Source organism: Mustela erminea, chromosome 4 (genome assembly GCF_009829155.1).
Source record: "Mustela erminea isolate mMusErm1 chromosome 4, mMusErm1.Pri, whole genome shotgun sequence".
Lineage (NCBI taxonomy): Eukaryota > Metazoa > Chordata > Mammalia > Carnivora > Mustelidae > Mustela > Mustela erminea.
Window position 1 is genome coordinate 133,725,750 of NC_045617.1, and position 19,030 is coordinate 133,744,779.

At 38.4% G+C, this 19,030-nt stretch overlaps 1 protein-coding gene across 1 annotated transcript in view; it reads right to left on the bottom strand.

Annotated features, from left to right (window-relative positions):
- Positions 1–358: 358 nt before the first annotated feature.
- Positions 359–19,030, bottom strand: part of OFCC1 (orofacial cleft 1 candidate 1) — a gene marked incomplete at its 5' end in the record, with an annotated part of 303,058 nt that continues 284,386 nt past the window's right edge. The window contains 2 exons of the mRNA XM_032341375.1: positions 359–496; positions 10,371–10,577. Of these exons, the coding sequence (XP_032197266.1) occupies positions 359–496; positions 10,371–10,577 (345 nt within the window). The remainder of the gene's footprint in view (positions 497–10,370; positions 10,578–19,030) is intronic.

A 19,030-nucleotide genomic window follows, 5' to 3' on the forward strand; every position in this document is an offset into this window, starting at 1 on the left:
CACAAGACTTGCACACCATTGTGGAGCTTTACGAAAAAAAAAAAAATGGAGGCATCTGCAAGGCTCAGTTGGTTTTAAGCCCCTGTCTTCTGCTCAGGTCACGATCTCCCCTTGCTGGGATCAATGGAGTCCCACATCAGCTCCCTCCCCAGCAGGGAGCCCGCTTCTCCCTCTTCCTCTGCCTGCCCCTCCCACTGCTTGTGCTCTCCCTTTCATTTTCTCTGTCAAAAAAACAAAAATCAAGAAAGAAAGAAAGTAAGCAAGCAAACAAGCAGGTGGGAGGGAGAGAGGAAAGAAAGATATAGTCACATACAGCCCAGTTAAATATTTAATCAGTAAAAAAGACTACCTTTTTATTTTAGTGGATTCTTTTCATTTCTCTTGATTTAACATCAAAGGAGTCTTCTGGTGTATCGTCCAGTTCACTGATATGCTCCTGAATCGCTGTGACTACTTCAGTGGGGATAAACCTTAGGCCACTGACATCACCGAACACCTGAAAAGAGGTGATAAAATGGCACATATTAACCTACCATATTTCAAAGAAATATTTAGGTGCAATGAACAAATGCTGTGACTTTTTCCTTACCTCCTCCCCCCAAGATCACAGCTTGGAAATCCCCCGAAATTCTATATTGTTAACCTAACTCCACAGTTTAACAGAGGATTACCATTTAGGTTTTATGGTTCGGTTTCACTTCTGACTTTAGCAGGCATTGTATAACACACCAAAAATATAAATTAAAATCTAATACAGAACACGGGGTCATAATCAGCAATTAAAATACACTTGGAAAGTGAATTGTCCTAATTCTATGGAAATCAAAAATGTCAAAATCAAATACAAGACTGGGATTTTCTTTTCTTTTTTTTTTTCTTTTTGGCCTTTCTCTTTTTCTTTCTTTCTTTCATTCTTTCTTTCTTTTTTTTTTTTTCCTTTAATAACTATTGTGTGATGAAATGGATCAAAAACAAAACTGTTTTCATATGGGGGAAGACACAGGACAGCATTCCTTTTAGTAGGAACTCATTGTCCCTAGAGAAACTTTCTGTATATACAAGGCTAATTATCTTTGAACACAACTAGCAAGCATGCCAACATTGTGTTTCACTTGTCACACACAGTTTGGGTTTATTCCTGGGTTGTTTATAATACTCATCAATTTCACTGACTTCATATGTCTCTCCTACATCTTGAAGGTATCTAGCATTTCCAAGCATTCTGCTGAATGACTGTTTTCCCTAGAACTTATGGCCCTTGAGCTGAAGGCTGTCCTGGTTAAAAAGGCAGGGAGGCACATCTAGATCCACTTTGGCTGAATGAATGCATTTCTCTGGATAGCAAAGAGGACATCTGCTTATTTGACAAGTTCCTCCTTTGGTTACAGGAGCTTTTTTTTTTTTTCTTTTTTTCTTTTTCGTTCCAGAACTACTAGAAAGTAGTTCCATCTCCTAATGGGGCTAGAAATCATATAGTAAGCTAATCAGAAACCCTTTTTCCAGAAATGACATAACAGCACCTATTTAGATGCCATATTTTCTTTCTTTCCAAAACTATCTAAATATGTAAGTCAGAATCACTATGTGAGAGCTTTTTCCATGTCTCTTGAGATATGTTCCCTTTTAGATCTTCCAAACTGTGGATCATGCCTGTTGTTTCTCAGAACTTCTGAAATGTTCATTCTTAATATCAAATTGGGTGGCACTCAGCCTCTCCCAGAATTAGGAATAACAGAACAACTAAGTCACTTTCCCTTAAGTTTCCAGTCATTTATAAAGAAAATTTACATTTTCTTTGTGGCTGAGAATTAGATTCAGAGAAACAACCTCAATCATCACTTTGTCTTCTAAGAGATGAATTATTGGGACTTCTCCTTACTCAGTAGTATATCTCCATTCACAAGAATTCCACAAAGCCTATCATAGATATGGTAAGGAAGATGAAGAATGATAAATCAGATATGGCATTTCAGATAGATTTTGATTTAATTTATCCCCTTACAACAAAACCCATGTAGGCATAGCACTAATTCACTGACCACAGCTACACAACAATATTGGGAGGCTTAGTTACACCCGCTATGGTTCTGTGATGAAGTAGAATTTTCTTTTTTTTCTCAGTGGAATTCAGATTGCTATACCTAAAGTACAGCAATCTGAACTAGGGGTAAAGAGTCTATTAAAATTCTATTACAACCATAGACTTCAAAAATAGGACCAGAAATAATATGACACTCTATCTAAGTAATGGATTGAATCAACCTTGTTTTAGAGAAAGGGTATTTTGCATTTTAAAGAAGTAGAGTGTTGATGTGAATTCCCCCAAGCAGTTAAATAAGGGCTGACAGTGGGATTAATCTGTGGGACTTTGTGACGATGGGGCACTGGTCATGGTGGCCCTCTGGGTCATCACAGCTGTGAAAATTGCAAGCCAAAGCAAACAGTCCTTTTATTTTTGCAAAAGTATCCTTTACTTGGTTGTAAAATAGTCGATGTTCTTAGATTAAATATCTGAATATTGCTTCTGAAGGAGCAGGTGTCAGCTTAAATCTAAAGTCTAGTTTGTTTACTGGCTGTATTTTATATCCTTTAGAAAATGACACAAAATGGCAATAAAATCATTGTAAGTATTCTACAGGGGAATATAAATGCCCTTTGGTTACAGTGTACATACCTTTATACATAATTCCAGTTTATTTTCCCTGGAATTATGTTAAATATGTAAAAAGCCTTTTTTCATAAAGGTAAAAATGCTAGATATTTCCAAGTTGTAATTTAGCATTAGTGTCAAAATTGCTTCAGAAAATAAGCTACTGTTACTGTTTCATTTCTTTTAAGTGTCATTCAGCATACTATATGTGATTTTGCACATAAATAAGCTTATATGATTTGATATCAGTGTTTGGAAAATGTGGGATTAAAAATAATTTATTGGGTACAAATATGTAAAAATAACTGACACTATGAACTGGTTTTTTACATTGTTTTAGCATATTACCATTAAATAATTGCTTCAGGGAATTACAGGAAAATTTGTTCCATGAACCAAATAGAAGAAACCATAATACTTCTATATCCATGCATTCTAAGAGGTAAAGAATCAGCACATTTGAAGACAGTTCTTAGGCTAAAGGATACAGTTACAAAATGCACCAAAATATTTTCATTATATTTCTGCATATAGATATAAGTAAAAATAATTTTGTTGACTTTTTTCATGAGTAAATTATCTTGGACTTTTAGGAAATGAGTATTAGCCTTATCAAATGGAGTCAAGATAAAAATCACTGATTAGTAGTATCATGGCATATTCTGAAAATGCTTCTCTGAAGCACTTTTTGTTTGCATGGATTTAAAACATATTTTTTATACAAAAATTCAAAATTTTCCAAATTTACTGTAACTTAAGACTAATAAATACAGAGATACATGATTTTTCACATTTTTCACATTTTCCATTTCACCCTTCAAGATCTGGTTTCTAAAATCCAATGGAATAGGGGAGGAAAATATTCAGAAGCAAAAGTAAATAAATTTTTATTAAAGGCAAAATATTCCATCTTTATCAACTGTGCAATAAAGATTTAATTCTTCTCTTCTATAATGTTTGTGTTAGACATTTAAGCAATACATTTAGTTACTATGTTAAAGCTTATTTTTAACACTGCTTTTTTATACTTAATATATGTTTTAAAACATTTCCTATGACTTAAAATCCTGGGAAGTAGTTTTCTCTGATATGTCAGACGTGTATGTATTATTTCTTAAAGATGTTTGAATGTAATAATATAATAAATCTTTTCTACAGCTTTCATAAGGTCTAATTGTTTGAAGACTCAAAGAAAATCTAAAATGCTGAAAATAATTTTATGTGTGTTTTCAAAAATAGTATCTGATCACTCTTTTTCTTATATACACAAATAAAAAACATGAGGTCTATATAAACCAGAGATTATTAGTGCATGATTGTCTCAAATTATTTATCAGTATAAATAAGGTACAGGTAAATTTAATATTTTATAAGATAGGGCAAGTGTGGTGGCTTCAGAAGAGACCTATAGATTCTCTAAAATGTCTCTAAATGCTATACAATATACAATCAGTATACAATAAATAGAACCAAAATAATTCTTCATGATTTTCTACAGAAACCAAACATAGTTATACTAACATTAATTTAGTCACTAAAAGTTAATATTTGACCTTATCATTGAAATAGTTTCTTATAAGTTTCTTACACATTCTTGAAAACGTAGCTGAAATCTGGTATGCTAATTTTGAAAAAATTGTTATTTTCCCTCTTACAGTTTATATATATGCATATATATGTATGTATACATATATTTATATATATATACACATACATTATATATGATATAATAACGTACATACCGGTATTTTTATATGATAAATTAAACTTCAGGGAAGAATTGTCTAGCTTAGTTTTGTGAAAAGCAAAACATCTCATAGCAAGTTATACTGACCTAATTATTATGGACAAATAAAATCATTTGACACATACATATGGGAATAATAATTTTGTCACATAATTTTTCAAGTAACATAATTCATATATAGAATTTTATGAATTTATATGAATTTTTTAATTTATATGAACTATATGAATTTTAAATATATATTTAAAAGATCAGTAAATGTGCCTATGTAAGACTTCTGTGGTCGTAGGACAGGAAAATGTCTTATAAGTGACATTATATTCTAATACTAGTCTGATCATTGAGTTCCTCTTTGCTCTTGTATTCTGATTTTTTTTTAATATTTCTTATAATAGGGCCTAAGTTTTAGATAGACAAAATGATGACCCTCTACAGTTTATTAGCCAATCATTCGTACCAAAAGAAAAAGGCAAAATAGTATCAAGACCCTGTTTTTTAAAAAAATTAAAAGAAGTAGTAACTGTTCAGTTTGAATTTGAACACCAGAAATAAAAGACATTAATGCACTTGAAATTTTTAACAATATTTTATGCAAAGCCATAATTGTTGCTATTACTATTCATTTTAATGTATATTTCCAATATCGTCACATAAGTAAATGTGTCCAAAGGACTCACTGCATCTTTTTACATAGGTGTTGTGCTAGAAATGTAGTGGTCCAAATTTAAGGAATAAAAATGTGACTTTCTCCCATTCACATGAGTACATTAATTTTAGTATCTTCTTTAGGCAAATCCATACAATGAAAAAAACAAACGAATGTTTTTTTCTTTCCCATATGCAATGTCTTTCAACAAAAGAAAATCTTGGATGGAAGGAATTCTCCCATGAAAGTGAAAGCTATCATCAGCAATTTACACATTTCATGAATATATTCCAGAGAGCCCCAATTTCCTTTACTGTCCTCTTGATTTCTCTTCCACATCAGTGCATACATTTCTCTCTCTCGCACACACTGCCGACTGGTCATTGTAGTAGATGAATGGGGGGTGGGATTTCAAAATTCACGGAAGAGTCTTCCAGAAAGGTACGAAAATATAAGAGTTAAAACTGAAAAGTCTCTTGTCATTTGTCTGATGTTCCCCTGCAACTCACTGACTCATGGACCAAATGTAGTTTCCCCCCAACTCGGATTATTCCAAGCATCTTGTAGATTGGCAGGGGACATTTCAGCTTCATCTGCTGTCTTCTCACTGAGACCAAAAAAGGTGAGGTCCACTCTCTTGGCACCTGCTCTTTGCACTGTATGGTCACTCAATTCTGTGAGTGGAAGAAAAGCCCAGAGCTAAGTAAAACCCACCTAATAACAAAATTGTGTTTCCATTTTTCTTTTTTGCCTTTCTTCTCCCGCTGCTTTCTATCAGCAGAGCACTTAACAATCACTAATTGGTTAATGTGTTATTTAGGCAAGTATTAATATTCTCATTTTGCAGACAAGGAATGAGGCTTCCTGCTGTGTATCTCCTGGCCCTGGGTAAGGAGCTCTTCAGACGGGAGATTCAAAGTAGGTGAGCCCGTCCTCTGGAGGCGCAGAGACTTGCCTGGAGCCGCTCATCTGGGTCTCACGGAGCCTCTGTGAGATCGCGGAGTTCCTGACTCCCACTTCTCTGCTCAGACCACCGGGCGACACTGCCTCTAATGACAAAAAAAAGCCTTTTCCCATTCCACCCCGACCAATGCTCCAAGGACTTTCTTAATTGCGACAGATACCCTGGGATTGGTAAGCTTATTTGTGACTTGATGAATCTGCTCTAGTCTTGCCTGGGTTTCTAGGTTTTGTAGCACTAAAAACTTTAAAGTAACTTTATTCAGAAAACACACACACACGCACACGCACACACACACACACACACGATATCCTGCCTACCTATGGAGCAGAGATGAAGCATTGCTCTCTGAGAGTCCATGGTAACACTGAGCTCAGATGGGGCTGATAAAAATAGAATTAAAGAAAGGAGCTCAGGGCCAGACGGACCAATGATGATCTCGACAAGGATGGAGGGGACCTCATTTTTTTCCTTTACGATTTTATTTATTTATTTATGACAGAGAGAGAGAGAGAGAGAGAGAGCGTGTGCAAGAGAAAGCACAAGTGGAAGGAAGAAGCAGGCTCCCCCTGAGCAAGGAACCCAAAGCAGGGCTCGATCCCAGGATTCTGGGATCATGACCTGAGCCAAAGGTAGATGCTTAATCAACTGAGCCAACCCAGTGCCCCAGGACCTTACATTTTAAAGCAAAATATGCAGAACACAGTAAGGGCAAGGTCATCAAGGGTGACAGCCCTGGATGGAAAAAAAAAAAAAAAAAAAGCAAACACAAATCAATAGGAAAGATCCTTTTTACTATGACTTCTATATCAGATTCACAAAATCTGACCTCTTCAGAGTAGAACTTGTTCTGTTCTAAAAACATGACTTTCCATAAAAATAAAACCTTGAAGATAATTTGTTCATACCCAAATCGGTAGGGTTTTATTGAGACCAAAAAAGGTTAATATACGACCTATATTTCATACCAGGATAAGGAGAGACTTCAAGATCACTCTTGTCACAGGTTAGAGCTGTGTTAAATGCAAAAGGAATTTAGATAACTGGATATCCTATTTAAAAACGACCATAAAACCTTTGAAAGCAGTGTTCAGGCTTTAAGGCTGAAGCAAAATTTCATCCATTTTTATTTTATGGGTTTTGCCACATCTAATTTGTGAATAAATTAAGCTTGGACACAGCAACCTATTTCTTCCTATCTCAGAATATCCATTCAAAATGTGGCTTGGATCTCACAGGTGTCTCTAAGTGGGTCTAAGTGATTTCCTAAGTTTAAGTTCCCTCGATTCACATAATGTGATACATTTCATGTCTGTTTCCCTGGTCAGAGTGGCATGAAATCACTTAACAGCAGCACAATATTAATTGTGAGAAATCTCCATCCTTAATCGAAAGGATATCACGGTGCCAGATTACCAACCACATAGAACAATTTGGCACCCAGAAAGTCAATGCAATTTAACAGATTTCCTAGAGCATCAATAACGTGCTTAGCACAGAGAGAGTAAGCTCCAGGGTAGAAGTTAACTTTAATCCAAGTAGGAGACTATTTGTAAACCATAATTTTTAAAAGTCAAATAGATTTATCTTTCATCTGGAAAGTATAATCTACCTAGTTGTTGATATTTGAAATTTCTTGTCAATGCATGCATCTTTGGGGAAGAAATACACTAATTTCACTTCTCACTGAGGTTGCAGAGGACAAGACCAGCCTCGAATACCCTTCCGTTTCAGGCTTTATAGTTCAAAAGGTCAGTAACACACCTGGAAGTACCTGGTAAGGGTTCGGAGAGATAGAGAGGAGACCAGGATGAGTGTTGAGTAACCAGATGTGAGGCTGAAAGAACAAGTGTCTAATCTTCAGGTTGCTCTAGAACTTGTTCCTAGGACACCTGTCCTCTAGGAGATAAAACTTCATACTAGGAACATGTTTAGAGAGGCTAGGTAAAATGTCATACTGAAGATCAGTGTTAGAGAAGGTGCAAGGGGTAGGTCTGTTTGAAATGGGTTACACAGATTTCATGGAGCAAAAAGCATGTAACCTAAAGCATGAAGAAATCAGTCAGTATGTCTAGACTGCAGACCCACGGGTAAGCAGGATGTCGTGCAGGCATGTGCTGGGGTCTGCAAAAAGGGGGAAAGCTGGTTTAGAATTTGCTAGAATCTCTATTAGGCACAGGTTCAGAAGTGCTGAGGGCCATTTCCATTACTGTATTATTACCATCACTAAACCTGAGGTGGTGAAAACATAGACAGAGGGTCAGAGGGGCCCATGAGCCTGATTGCCTCATCATTAAATCCTCCCAGAAGTGATTTTATTTTTTAGCCTAATGTTACTATTAGTACTTGGAAAAAAAGATGCTTACAAGTTGAATGAATTTAATGTTGCATAATCCATAATGCTTTGTCATCTTTATTGCACCTTTTTTTTTTTTTTATAAAAAGAACTAAAAGTACTTTGCAGATGTGATCCCATTAATCTGCCCCAAATCTCTATGAAGCAGGCGGTTTAAGTCTCCATAACCCAGTTTTACAGATAAGAATGTCGGCAGAGAGCATGGGAAGTGAGTAAGGCAAGGTTCTGGAGCAAATGCAGAAGTGAATGAATCCGAGGGCCCTGGGGATCGCTCTGCTCCTGGGAATGAGCCACCTCATGCCAGGGCTTCCCGCTCAGAGGTCAAGGTCGGCAAACTGCCGTAAGATGTTTTGTAGCAGAAGCAGAGACATCCTTAGTGTCCTGGCTTCTTCAGGTCTTCCATTGCATGGTGCGTACACATATATAAGCACATGCCTATGCAAATTAAAAACAAAAATAAAAACCAAACAACAACAACAACAAAAAATCAAAAAAAAAAAAAAATTAAGCTGACAGTTTTGTTCCTTAAGGTGATTCCTAAAGCAAAGGTTTCAGAAACCTAAAAAGGATCATGTGCCAAAGTACATATAGCAGCCCTTGACCCAAACCCTCAAAGAATTCAATCAGATACAGTCAAAATCTCCCCACCTGTTGCTTTACTGCAGTATACACTGCTCTGTCACTTTCACCCCTCAGTAAGGGAGCGAGAGGGTCAAGTGATGGAGACTCTTGCCTGGCCCCTCTGTGCTTTTCCCAGTAGAGTGTCTCTGTGAGTCGCTCCAGTACTCAAATGCTGTCAGGGGATTGGGATTATAGAAAGGAGAAACTCCCTAGATGCAACCCTGATCTCTAAGCCACTTGAAATTTCCTCAAGGTTCTATTCAAGGCAATTGTAAGAGGACAGACTTTTATGAACGTTATAACAAAAATACAATAGTAAGAGTCCATAGGGAAAGCATGAAGTATTCTGCAGATTCTTACCAATTAATATTGTGCCACTGTTAAGTGATTTCATGCCAGCATGACCAGGGAAGCCGACATGAAATGTATCTAAACTTTCCTCCTCCTCTACATTTTATTTCCACCATCTAATGGGAAATAACATTCTTTCAGACTTCAGAATTCAACAACACTGGTGCAAATAGGACCAACCCTCAGGTTTCACCATGCCATGAAATGTGGATTTTAAGAATACAGTGCAATGTGAGAGATTCCTTTTTTTTTTAATTTTAAAGATTTTATTTATTTATTTGACAGACGGAGAGATGGAGATCACAAGTAGGCAAAGAAGCAGGCAGAGACAGAGGAGGAAGCAGGCTCCCCGACGAGCAGAGAGCCCGATGCGGGGCTCAGTCCCAGAATCCTGGGATCATGACCTGAGCCAAAGGCAGAGGCTTCAACCCACTGAGCCACCCAGGCACCCCGAGAGATTCCTTTTTGAACTAAACTCAACTCACCTGAGGACTCTGACTTTTTAAGGGAAATCAAGGCCTGAAGACGGTGGCTAAGGGCTCCTTTAACATTTTAAAAGATTTAGGGATGGGGACTGTATTTTTTTAAGATTTTTCTCATAGAAAAAATATGAAACGGCCACCAGCTCACTCATTTTGTGTGAGATCATTTAAGCAAGGGACTGTATATTTTCCTGAGGCATTGAAGTATGCCCATGGACCCTGACCCTTCTTCAGCAATCTACGGGTATTCACAAATGCTACCTGAATCAAAGTTCTCATGGGCTGAATCCCGAATTATTTCACTTGATTTGTTTCCTGTCTCTCTTCCTCAAATATATCTGCAGAAAATTATTTCTTACATAATACTTTTATTTCTTTAGAAAACACTAAAACATATCTTCAAGGCTATTATAGTATTCGAAACATTAACTATATGTTTGCAAAGGAATTTTGAAGCCTTTGAAATCAAGTATAAACACACACACACACAAACATATACATTCATGCACTACAACATACACAGAACTTGCATTAAAATCTTTTCATATGAACGTACCTCAACAATGGCGCCATTAGGGAGTCGGAGAAAATGGCGGTATAGCTCTTGGAACCCACTGGGATAAACGGTGTATATAGATACACGAGAAGTAATATCCCCTGGACCAAGTGCAGACACAGAAATTTCATTTTGCTGTTGGAGGTCACAGCTGGAGATTCTGGACTTGACGCCATGGTTTTTCCAGATATAATCATACACTGCCACCTAGTGAGACACAAGCCCCCCCACCCCCGCCACAAGCCCCCCAGCCCCAGAAAAGAAGAGAAAAAAAAAATTAATTAACTTCTGGTAAGAGCATAACCAGTTTTAAATGATTTTACAATAAATCTGGAAGTCGCTGCTATCTGCAATGCCTGCACTCCATTCCACGCATATTTTTATGACATATATCTAAGTGGTGAAGATAGACAAATCCCCCGTGTGTGCTCCATAAAGTTAATTCTACACAGATGAAGCTGTAATTGGCTCCCGTATTAACCCAAAGTAGGAAGATCAAGCAGGATGTGACAATGACAATGTTGATTAAAAAAAAAAAAATGCTTACGAATGGTGTTATGAACGGGTGTTTGTGTTTTCTCATCCAAAAGACATCCCTGCTCATTTTTTCCTTGTTCTCACTGTGCTAAGTGCTAAGTCTCCGGCATCATCGAGACAGTGACGAGATAAATTAAAGATACATTTTGCTGACGTGCACAGGGCAGGATTTTTGCATACTTTATACATTTACCTACTAGTCTTCCTTCGTGATGTCCCCGACTCTTATACCTACAGGACTTTATTTCTAGTAGGATTTCTCAGGTAACAATTCCATTTTCTGAGACAACATACCTGTGGGGTCTTCATTAATATTAACTGAATTATGAATGAGTGGAAAAGACACTGTTTTATTGCTTGTTTAATTTAGTAGTAGGGCACGGGAGCCTGGGTGACTCAGTCGGTTAAGTCTCTGCCTTTGGGCTCAGGTCGTAACTTCAGAGCCCTGGGATTAAGCCCCACAAAGGGGCGGGGGGGGGGGGGGGGGGTCCTTGCTCAGCAGGGAGTCTGCTTCTCTCTCTCCCTTTTCTCCTGCTGCCGCTCACTCATCCTTTCTCTCTCTCACTCACTCTCTCAAATAAATAAAAAAAATCTTCAAAAAGTAAAATACTAGTGATGAAGATTAGACTATAACACTCTAAAATTTGCTTGTGGCCAATAAAGCTTCTGGTCTCCTGATATCTTTGTTCACATTGCCTACAACCACTGAGTTACATAGATGCTTTCTATAATTTCCAATTTCCATATCTGCAGATGCCAGTAGTTTCAGGATCAGAGAGAGGAAAGGAGTCAATGGATTTCTTTTCTCACTGGCTTTTTCTGAGGCAGAAAACGTTTATCTGTTGTTGCAGACAGTCCAGACCAAACATGGGCTCCAAAGTTAACTCCTCCTAAGAAGATTTACAAATATTTTAAACCCTCAGAAAGACAGAAAGATTTTAAAAATATGAAAGAAAGTTCTGGCCAATTGCTGTTTACTTCAAGTCCATAATTGACAATAAACTCCCAAGATTCCAGCTAGCATTTTTTTTTTCTTTGACAAGATTGAAATCTGGATGAACAGGTAAAAAAGAGGTAAACGTCTTGAAATGGCTTTCATGAGAGGAAAGATCAAGGTCTATTATAATTAAAAACAGAAGTTTCCTGAGGATCCATTCTATTTTAGGTTTCTGAGGAAATTGAAACACGCTTGCAGGAATTCACAATAAGCATACAGTTCATGGAAAACTCCTCTTTGGTGAGTGAGTCCACAGAAGGGATCTTCCTAAGGAGATGAGCTTTGAGTTGGGTCTCAAGGCCTTCACAGGATTGCAGTGGAGACGAAAAATGCCAAAGATGTTTCTGGCAAAGGAGCAGGAATCCTAATAGCGCTAATATGCAAATGCAGCTGGGATTCCGGGGCCCAGGAATGGTCCATTGGACTGGATTGTAGCAGGGACCTGAAGACCCGGATGCAAGGCTGGAAACATCATTTGGGATTGCAAAACTGTCACTTTCTGGGCTAAGCTATTTTGAGCATAATTTGCAAAGGGGGAGTGGTGTGGTTTGAGCAGAGGAGAGGACTGATTTGTATTTTAGAGTAAGAGAGCTGGAAGCAACCAGCTTCCTTCTGGAAGACCAGAAGGATGAGAGCTTGGAGCTCATCCTGCCCAAGACAGATGAGGAGGCCTGGTGCTTGGGCTGTGGCAGTTAGGCTGGAGACAGAGTGCATGATTTCTTTTCCTGAGGTAGATTCATCAGAGTTTGGTCACCAGGTCATTACGAGCTGTGACCAAAAGAAACACCTCAAAGGTCACAACAAGCGCGAGACCCCACAGACCTGTGAGTCCACAGAAATGTGCTACGGAGAGGGAACAGGCAGTGCACGTTTGAGGAGGGACAATCATTCATTGAACATATATGAAGAAGAAACTCATTAAACTATGGCATAACTGTGGCAGCAACTGTGCAACTATAAATCAATGTATATAACTAATGCTTCATCTGCATGGTAGCCTGGTAAGGATGTGAAGCAACACCACACATCGCCAGGTAATATCAGGGGATGAGTGATGACAGGCTGCTCTTCAGGCCCCTCCAGAAGTCTGTGTGGGATCAAAACCGAGGCCTCGTAGCTCTCCACCCCGTGCGCACAGCTCCAGGCCAGATATTACATGTCTCTCCTTCTCTTCGTTAAAGGCAGCCCATTCACCGATGTTTCCCAACCTCTGGATGTAGAAGATTAAGCTTCAAGAAAAGCAGAATAAAATAAATGGGATGGGAACAAGCTTGCCATGTCCCAGAGACCCACCTGTCTCTGCTCATTGCACCAAGTACTGGTGAAAAGGGAGTTAGATTGGAGCCCTGATAGATCAGAGCCTCTCCGTCTGAGAAATGCAGTGAAACCCCCCTGTGTTGCTCCCCTAGACACCGTGGGTCTGTTGAAATGTCTGTGAAGATGTGCACATTTGTCTGAAAAGCAGCAACTCAGCCTTCAGAAGTTAACACATTTCGAAAGGTAAGTGACCTTGACATTGTGGGCAGTAAAACGTGCAGAGTAGATTTTTTAAATAATTTTTACCCAGTTAGATATGCACTTCCTTCTTCCTCTCCTTTTTAACCATCTCTAGCCCTAGGGAAGAGAGCATAACTTGCCTTCTGCCCAGAGACATCTTTCATCTAAGTGTCTAGGAAGAAAGGGAGAGGTAGACTTGAAAGGAAGTCAGCAGTATTTAGTGGCAGGTCTTAATGTGGGCAATTCACACACACACACATACACACACACACACACACACACACACACACACAGAATATGTATATTTTAATTTAATGTTGCCAGTCTGCCAGGTTGGTATATTATTCTCATTTTATAGATTAGGAAACTGAAGCTCAGAAATGTGAAACAACTTGTCCAGACAACAGTTATGTGGTCATATTTACTAAGAGATAATTCTTATTCCATCGCCTCAGAGAGCCCTACACTCCTGGCCTCTCTCCACAACTTTACGCATTGTCCTCTCTGATGAATGCAGAACAAGAAATCCGAGAAGCCTCCTTGCTCTGCCCTCTTGTTCTGTTCCATCCAAGCTGCTTCTAGGAAGTCCCCATATTCTTTGCCTGTCCATAGTCTAGTGTTCACAAGACCAGCCTCTTCTGAGCAAGACCTTGCATTCCAGCTCTGTCTGTGCCGACTCTCCTTCCTTATGGGGTGATGAATTAACAAGCCCACTTGGCAGCTGATCTAGAGCCATATCTTCCAAACAGCTTTATCAGTAATGAGGTTGACATTTTTATTGCCTTTGGTCTGGTTCCTGTGTTTCCTTAATTTTCTCAAATAGCTCAGATGGTATATTACATAGTAGCCCCCTGAGTCCCCAACAATAATCAGACAGCTCTGATATTTGAACCCAGGTTGGACTGACTCTAAAGCCCAGGCACTTCGGATTTCACTGTAGGGGTAAAACATTTGATCACGTAGGACACTATTATCTTTGTGAGTTCGTGTATGTTTGCAGAATGGAGATGTGTCTAAACATGATTCTGGAAGTTGAATTTCCCTTTCAGTTAAGTGCTCCTATGGAAGAAGCTGAGGGAAGATTTTTTTCCATCCTTGGTCAGGGTGGGAACTTTGTAAACACCCTTCTTGACTCAAAAGGGGTGTTGCGTGTGTCATGAAACAAACAGGAGGAGAGGCAGAGTCCCAAGTTCTGCTGCCATTAAGACTACAATAGCTCATGGAAGTTTTTCAAGGTTCTTTGAATTGAAGATGAACTGGAAAAAGTACTGGAGTGTGTTTTCCTCCCCTCTTTTGGACCCTAAGGTTGTAAAAAAAAAAAGCAATTGGGGTCATTTTCAGGACTTCTAGCTAGCAGTTCTTAAGATAGCATCATCGAATATCTATCAACAATCAAGCGTGCGGATCAAGTGAAACCCCTATTATTTGGGGCACGCACCTCCTCATAGAAAAGAAGGCAGAGCAGAGCAGAAGGGAGGGAGAGAGACCCATAAAACCTCACTAGAAATGGTTAAGAATCTGAACCAGATGTTCACGCAGAAGAGAATATTTTCAGTTACCTGCTGATATATTGAACATTCTCCCATTGGCCATGAACACATCCTACCCTACGGGTAATTGCTTTATATTCTGACTTACAACCGAAGACAGCCTGAAGCAATTGGGGATGCTTAGCTTTGAAACCTTCTTAAAATCCTCCCTAGGGTTAAGAAAGTAGGGCAAGGTAAAAAAAAAAAAAAAAAAGAAGAAGAAGAACATGGATTTTTATAACAGGAACTAAATCTGAGAAAGGCAGATCAGAGGGTGGACACAGAGGTGAGGAGTGATGAGGAAATCACCATTCGATTTTTCTGAGGTCCTTTGGCTCACGTCTGAGTAATCCATGTGGGTGAACGTGATCTTCGGCAACCATGCCCTCTTGACATTTAGCTCTATTTCTTTAAAGCTAGCTGTTGAGCAACAGGCTTCTTGGCAAACTGACCTGTGATCGTTAGTAACTGTTCCCATGTAATATTTCTCACTTAATTTTATTTCAGGCCACGAAGGCAATTCAAATAGAGGAAGGGAAAGATTTGTTAAGGCAAATACCAGACAACCTTGGACATTCTTGCGTAGGGTCGGTGAAGGATAAAAAAGAAGGAAACAGGATATGATTTTTTTCTATAAACTGCATTTTCTCTAGATGCCTTTGTTTTCCATTTCCTAGTGAGGAGTGGTTAAACTATTTGGTAGTTGGGATAATATCCATGGAAAATTGGAGTTCACTCGGTATTTCTGCAAAATGATAGGCCAGAAGACGGCTACCGTGCCCTTCGGAATCCAAAGGTAACTCCACAAGTGAACTCTCCTGCCATCGGAAATCTCTTTCCTCTTTCCTCTTTCATTAAACCCTGTCCCTTCGTATCCGAGTGAACCCAGAGCGAATTAATAGATCTAGTAAGAGAAGTGAGTAGAGACTACACGTATAGGACACACTTGAGGAACTTAATCTGGAGGCACAAAAGCTGAGAACAACTCACAAAATGCTCAGCCCACAAACAATAATCCTTAAATGAAGTTCATGGTTCAGCAGAAAAACAAGTTAAGGGCAGTAATTCAATGGTAGACAAAACAGGCCGGAACAGGTTCAAATGCTGCATATTTCACAACAGAGCTTAATTAAAACAGGACTATGAGGCTGTTAATTGCATTATAATAGTTCAGCATGAAATTAGGTCTGATGTGAATGTCCTTATAGTGGATTTGTTTATGTTATTATAATTACACAGTGGTACATAGATTTGTTGCATAGATACATTTTTAAAAGGCCAGCTCTTGGGTGGATTTCTTTTTTTTCCTCACTGGAATTTGCACTCTATTTACAAGTGTGGAAAGTCGGCAAGAGGGAACCAGGATCAGGAAACTAGGTCATACTGGAGGATCCACTCGGTCTCGTGTATTTAAAGCTTAGAACTCCAAATAAGTTGTGCCTCGATGATGGTGATTTTATTCACCATTTCTTTGGGAGAACATGTGTCATTACAAACAACTGGGTCTCAGGAAAATAGGTGTCTTACCCAAAAGTGCTTGTTTTGGCTTAGAAAGAAATGCCTCCCCTTAGAATCACTGAAAGCAAACCTATGGTTAATCTTGTGTCTTTAGTTCCCCAATATCATATATCCGGGTATAAATAAAACAAATGTTGGGGCACCTGGCTGGCTCAGTCATTAAGCGACTGCCTTCAGCTCTGGTCATGATCTCAGGGTCCTAGGATCGAGCGAGCCCCCATCAGGCTACCTGCTCCTCAGGAAGCCTGCTTCTCCCTCTCCCACTCCCCCTGCTTGTGTTCCCTCTCTCGGCGTGTCTCTCTTTGTCAAATAAATAAATAAAATCCTTAAAAATTAAAAATAAATTAAAAATTAAAAAGGTCAACATTTCAAAGAGCTGGGTCTAGTAAAAGATGGCAACTCCTGTTCACAGAATGGAAAAGACATAGCAGGAGTGGATTTGGTTTTCCAAATATAAAATGGATATTGTCCCTTGACTTATCCATAGTTTCCACTTTTTGGATGAAGACGTACTTGGCTCACACAAGAACATAACCTATGACCTTGGCCTAAACACTAAAACCTAAGATAAGATCAGAAGTTTGGGAAACACAGACTACATATTTGATAATGTTTTCGATTTTTACCGAGACATTTTTATTTCCATGCAGATGCAATTTGGAACATTTCTTCATTTTGTGTGTTGCTTTGAAATAGAACACCAAAAAATTAATAGAAGATTACCTACAAATAAATTTGGTAACTAAGATGATTATGCCTTCGTTTTTTCTTTCTTTAACATAACCATTAGGAGTATAGAACAAGCACTTAAGTAAATTTGAATCAATTTAGAGAAAGGTAATAAACTATGTTGCATTGTCAGAAAGCCATACTTCTAAACAAAATCACCTGAGCTTAATTTAGGTAGAAATTATGCAGTTTGGGAAAGATAATATATCTCTGTATGTGGATGTGTACACACTATATAGTGAGTTTTGCTATTGTGAATATCTCTAATTTTAAGAACCCCCAAATTTTACATCTTGCATCTGTTAGCAGAAATGTATGCTTTTTTTCATAGCACTTCAGCAAAATTCTTAAGAAACACACTAGGAAACCACAAAGAACTTGACTTCTGGTTATGATATTTTTCGAAGCTCTTGGGAATAGAAGTAAATGAAAGAAAAAGTTACAGGTTATTTCATACAAGTAGAAAGTCACAGGTCTTAGCGGTATTCCCAAGGCTTTTGCTTGTACATATGTATGCAAACATACAACTATAGGTGAGCAACTACAGATTTGTTTCCAAGAAAGCACAAGCATAGAGCAACCCCACCGCCCCACTGCGGTGCATGGGAAGCCTTGGGAAGAGAGGACTCTAAAGGGAAAACATGAGCTCAGAAGCAGAGAGGAGATTCAAAAGATGACAGAAGGAAGAAAGGTAATGAAAAACAAAACAAAACAAACAAACAAAAAAACCTTTGCTCCAGCCACCCACGGTCTTTGAAGATAAATCCCACAGGTGGCAAATGCATTTGTTTAAATGAAAAGCGGTCATGATGATGTGGTTAGCGGTATTTTCCATTCATATACTCCACTCTCTATGGACACACAGATAAAAAAATGTTTAATTTTATGGCCTGATTACATATAAACCATGGCCAAAGAATTGCACCATATACTCAAATCATCAAATTTAAAAGGAGACTTTTTCTTCCCTGAATTCCAGGAAGAAAGAAAAAAAAAATGAAATTCTCTGTGATCTAATATTTTAGTTTCTGGTCCAAAAGAACTGAAGGCAAATAATTGGACTGACTCAGTTAAGACAGCCAGTTTTAGTCCAATTACCAGAAATAAAGAAATTAAACTGTACTTTTTTTTTTTTTTTCTTCCTTTCTGGATAGCCGCCTGGCAGTATGATCCATAGACCCGGCTAGAATTTACTTAAACCCATCCATCCAACTAAGCCACTAAATCATTGATAAAATGAGCTTCAGGTATCTGCAAGTATGAAGATTACTTGTTCTTTTTAAAATATTTATTCAACCAACACCTCTATCTTTGCTTTGATGTGCCATGAGCTCTCTATCAGGAAATTATTCATCCAAATGGGGACCCACCACCATACTAGTGGCTGATCTCTTGATTCTTATCCCACACGTTTAGTTTAATTTTCTCTAATGGCAGAAAAATACCGAAGTCTAAGACAAGCAAAAGATGGAGGGAGGGGTTGTCTCTATGTATAAGTGTGTATGTGTGAGTGTTTTATTTTCTATTTAGGAAAAATTACTCCCAAAAGGTAGTTGCCCAAATATTTTTGCATCAGCTATAATGAACAAAACTATATAAATTATAATTTCTTTATACCCTAGCCATTTTTTTCCCCCCTAAACCTTAGGTAGTATAAATCGGCTGAAAATCTGGGAGAGAGAGCTGGCAGCAGTAAGAGTAAATTTACCAAACACTGAGCATGCTCCTACATGAGCTTTTATAATGACTATTGCATGAATCTTCCCCAGACACCTACCAACTCACTCTCTTCCTTTAAAAATGCTACTCAAATGTCACCTTATCAGTGCATCTCTTCTGACCGCCCCCCGTAT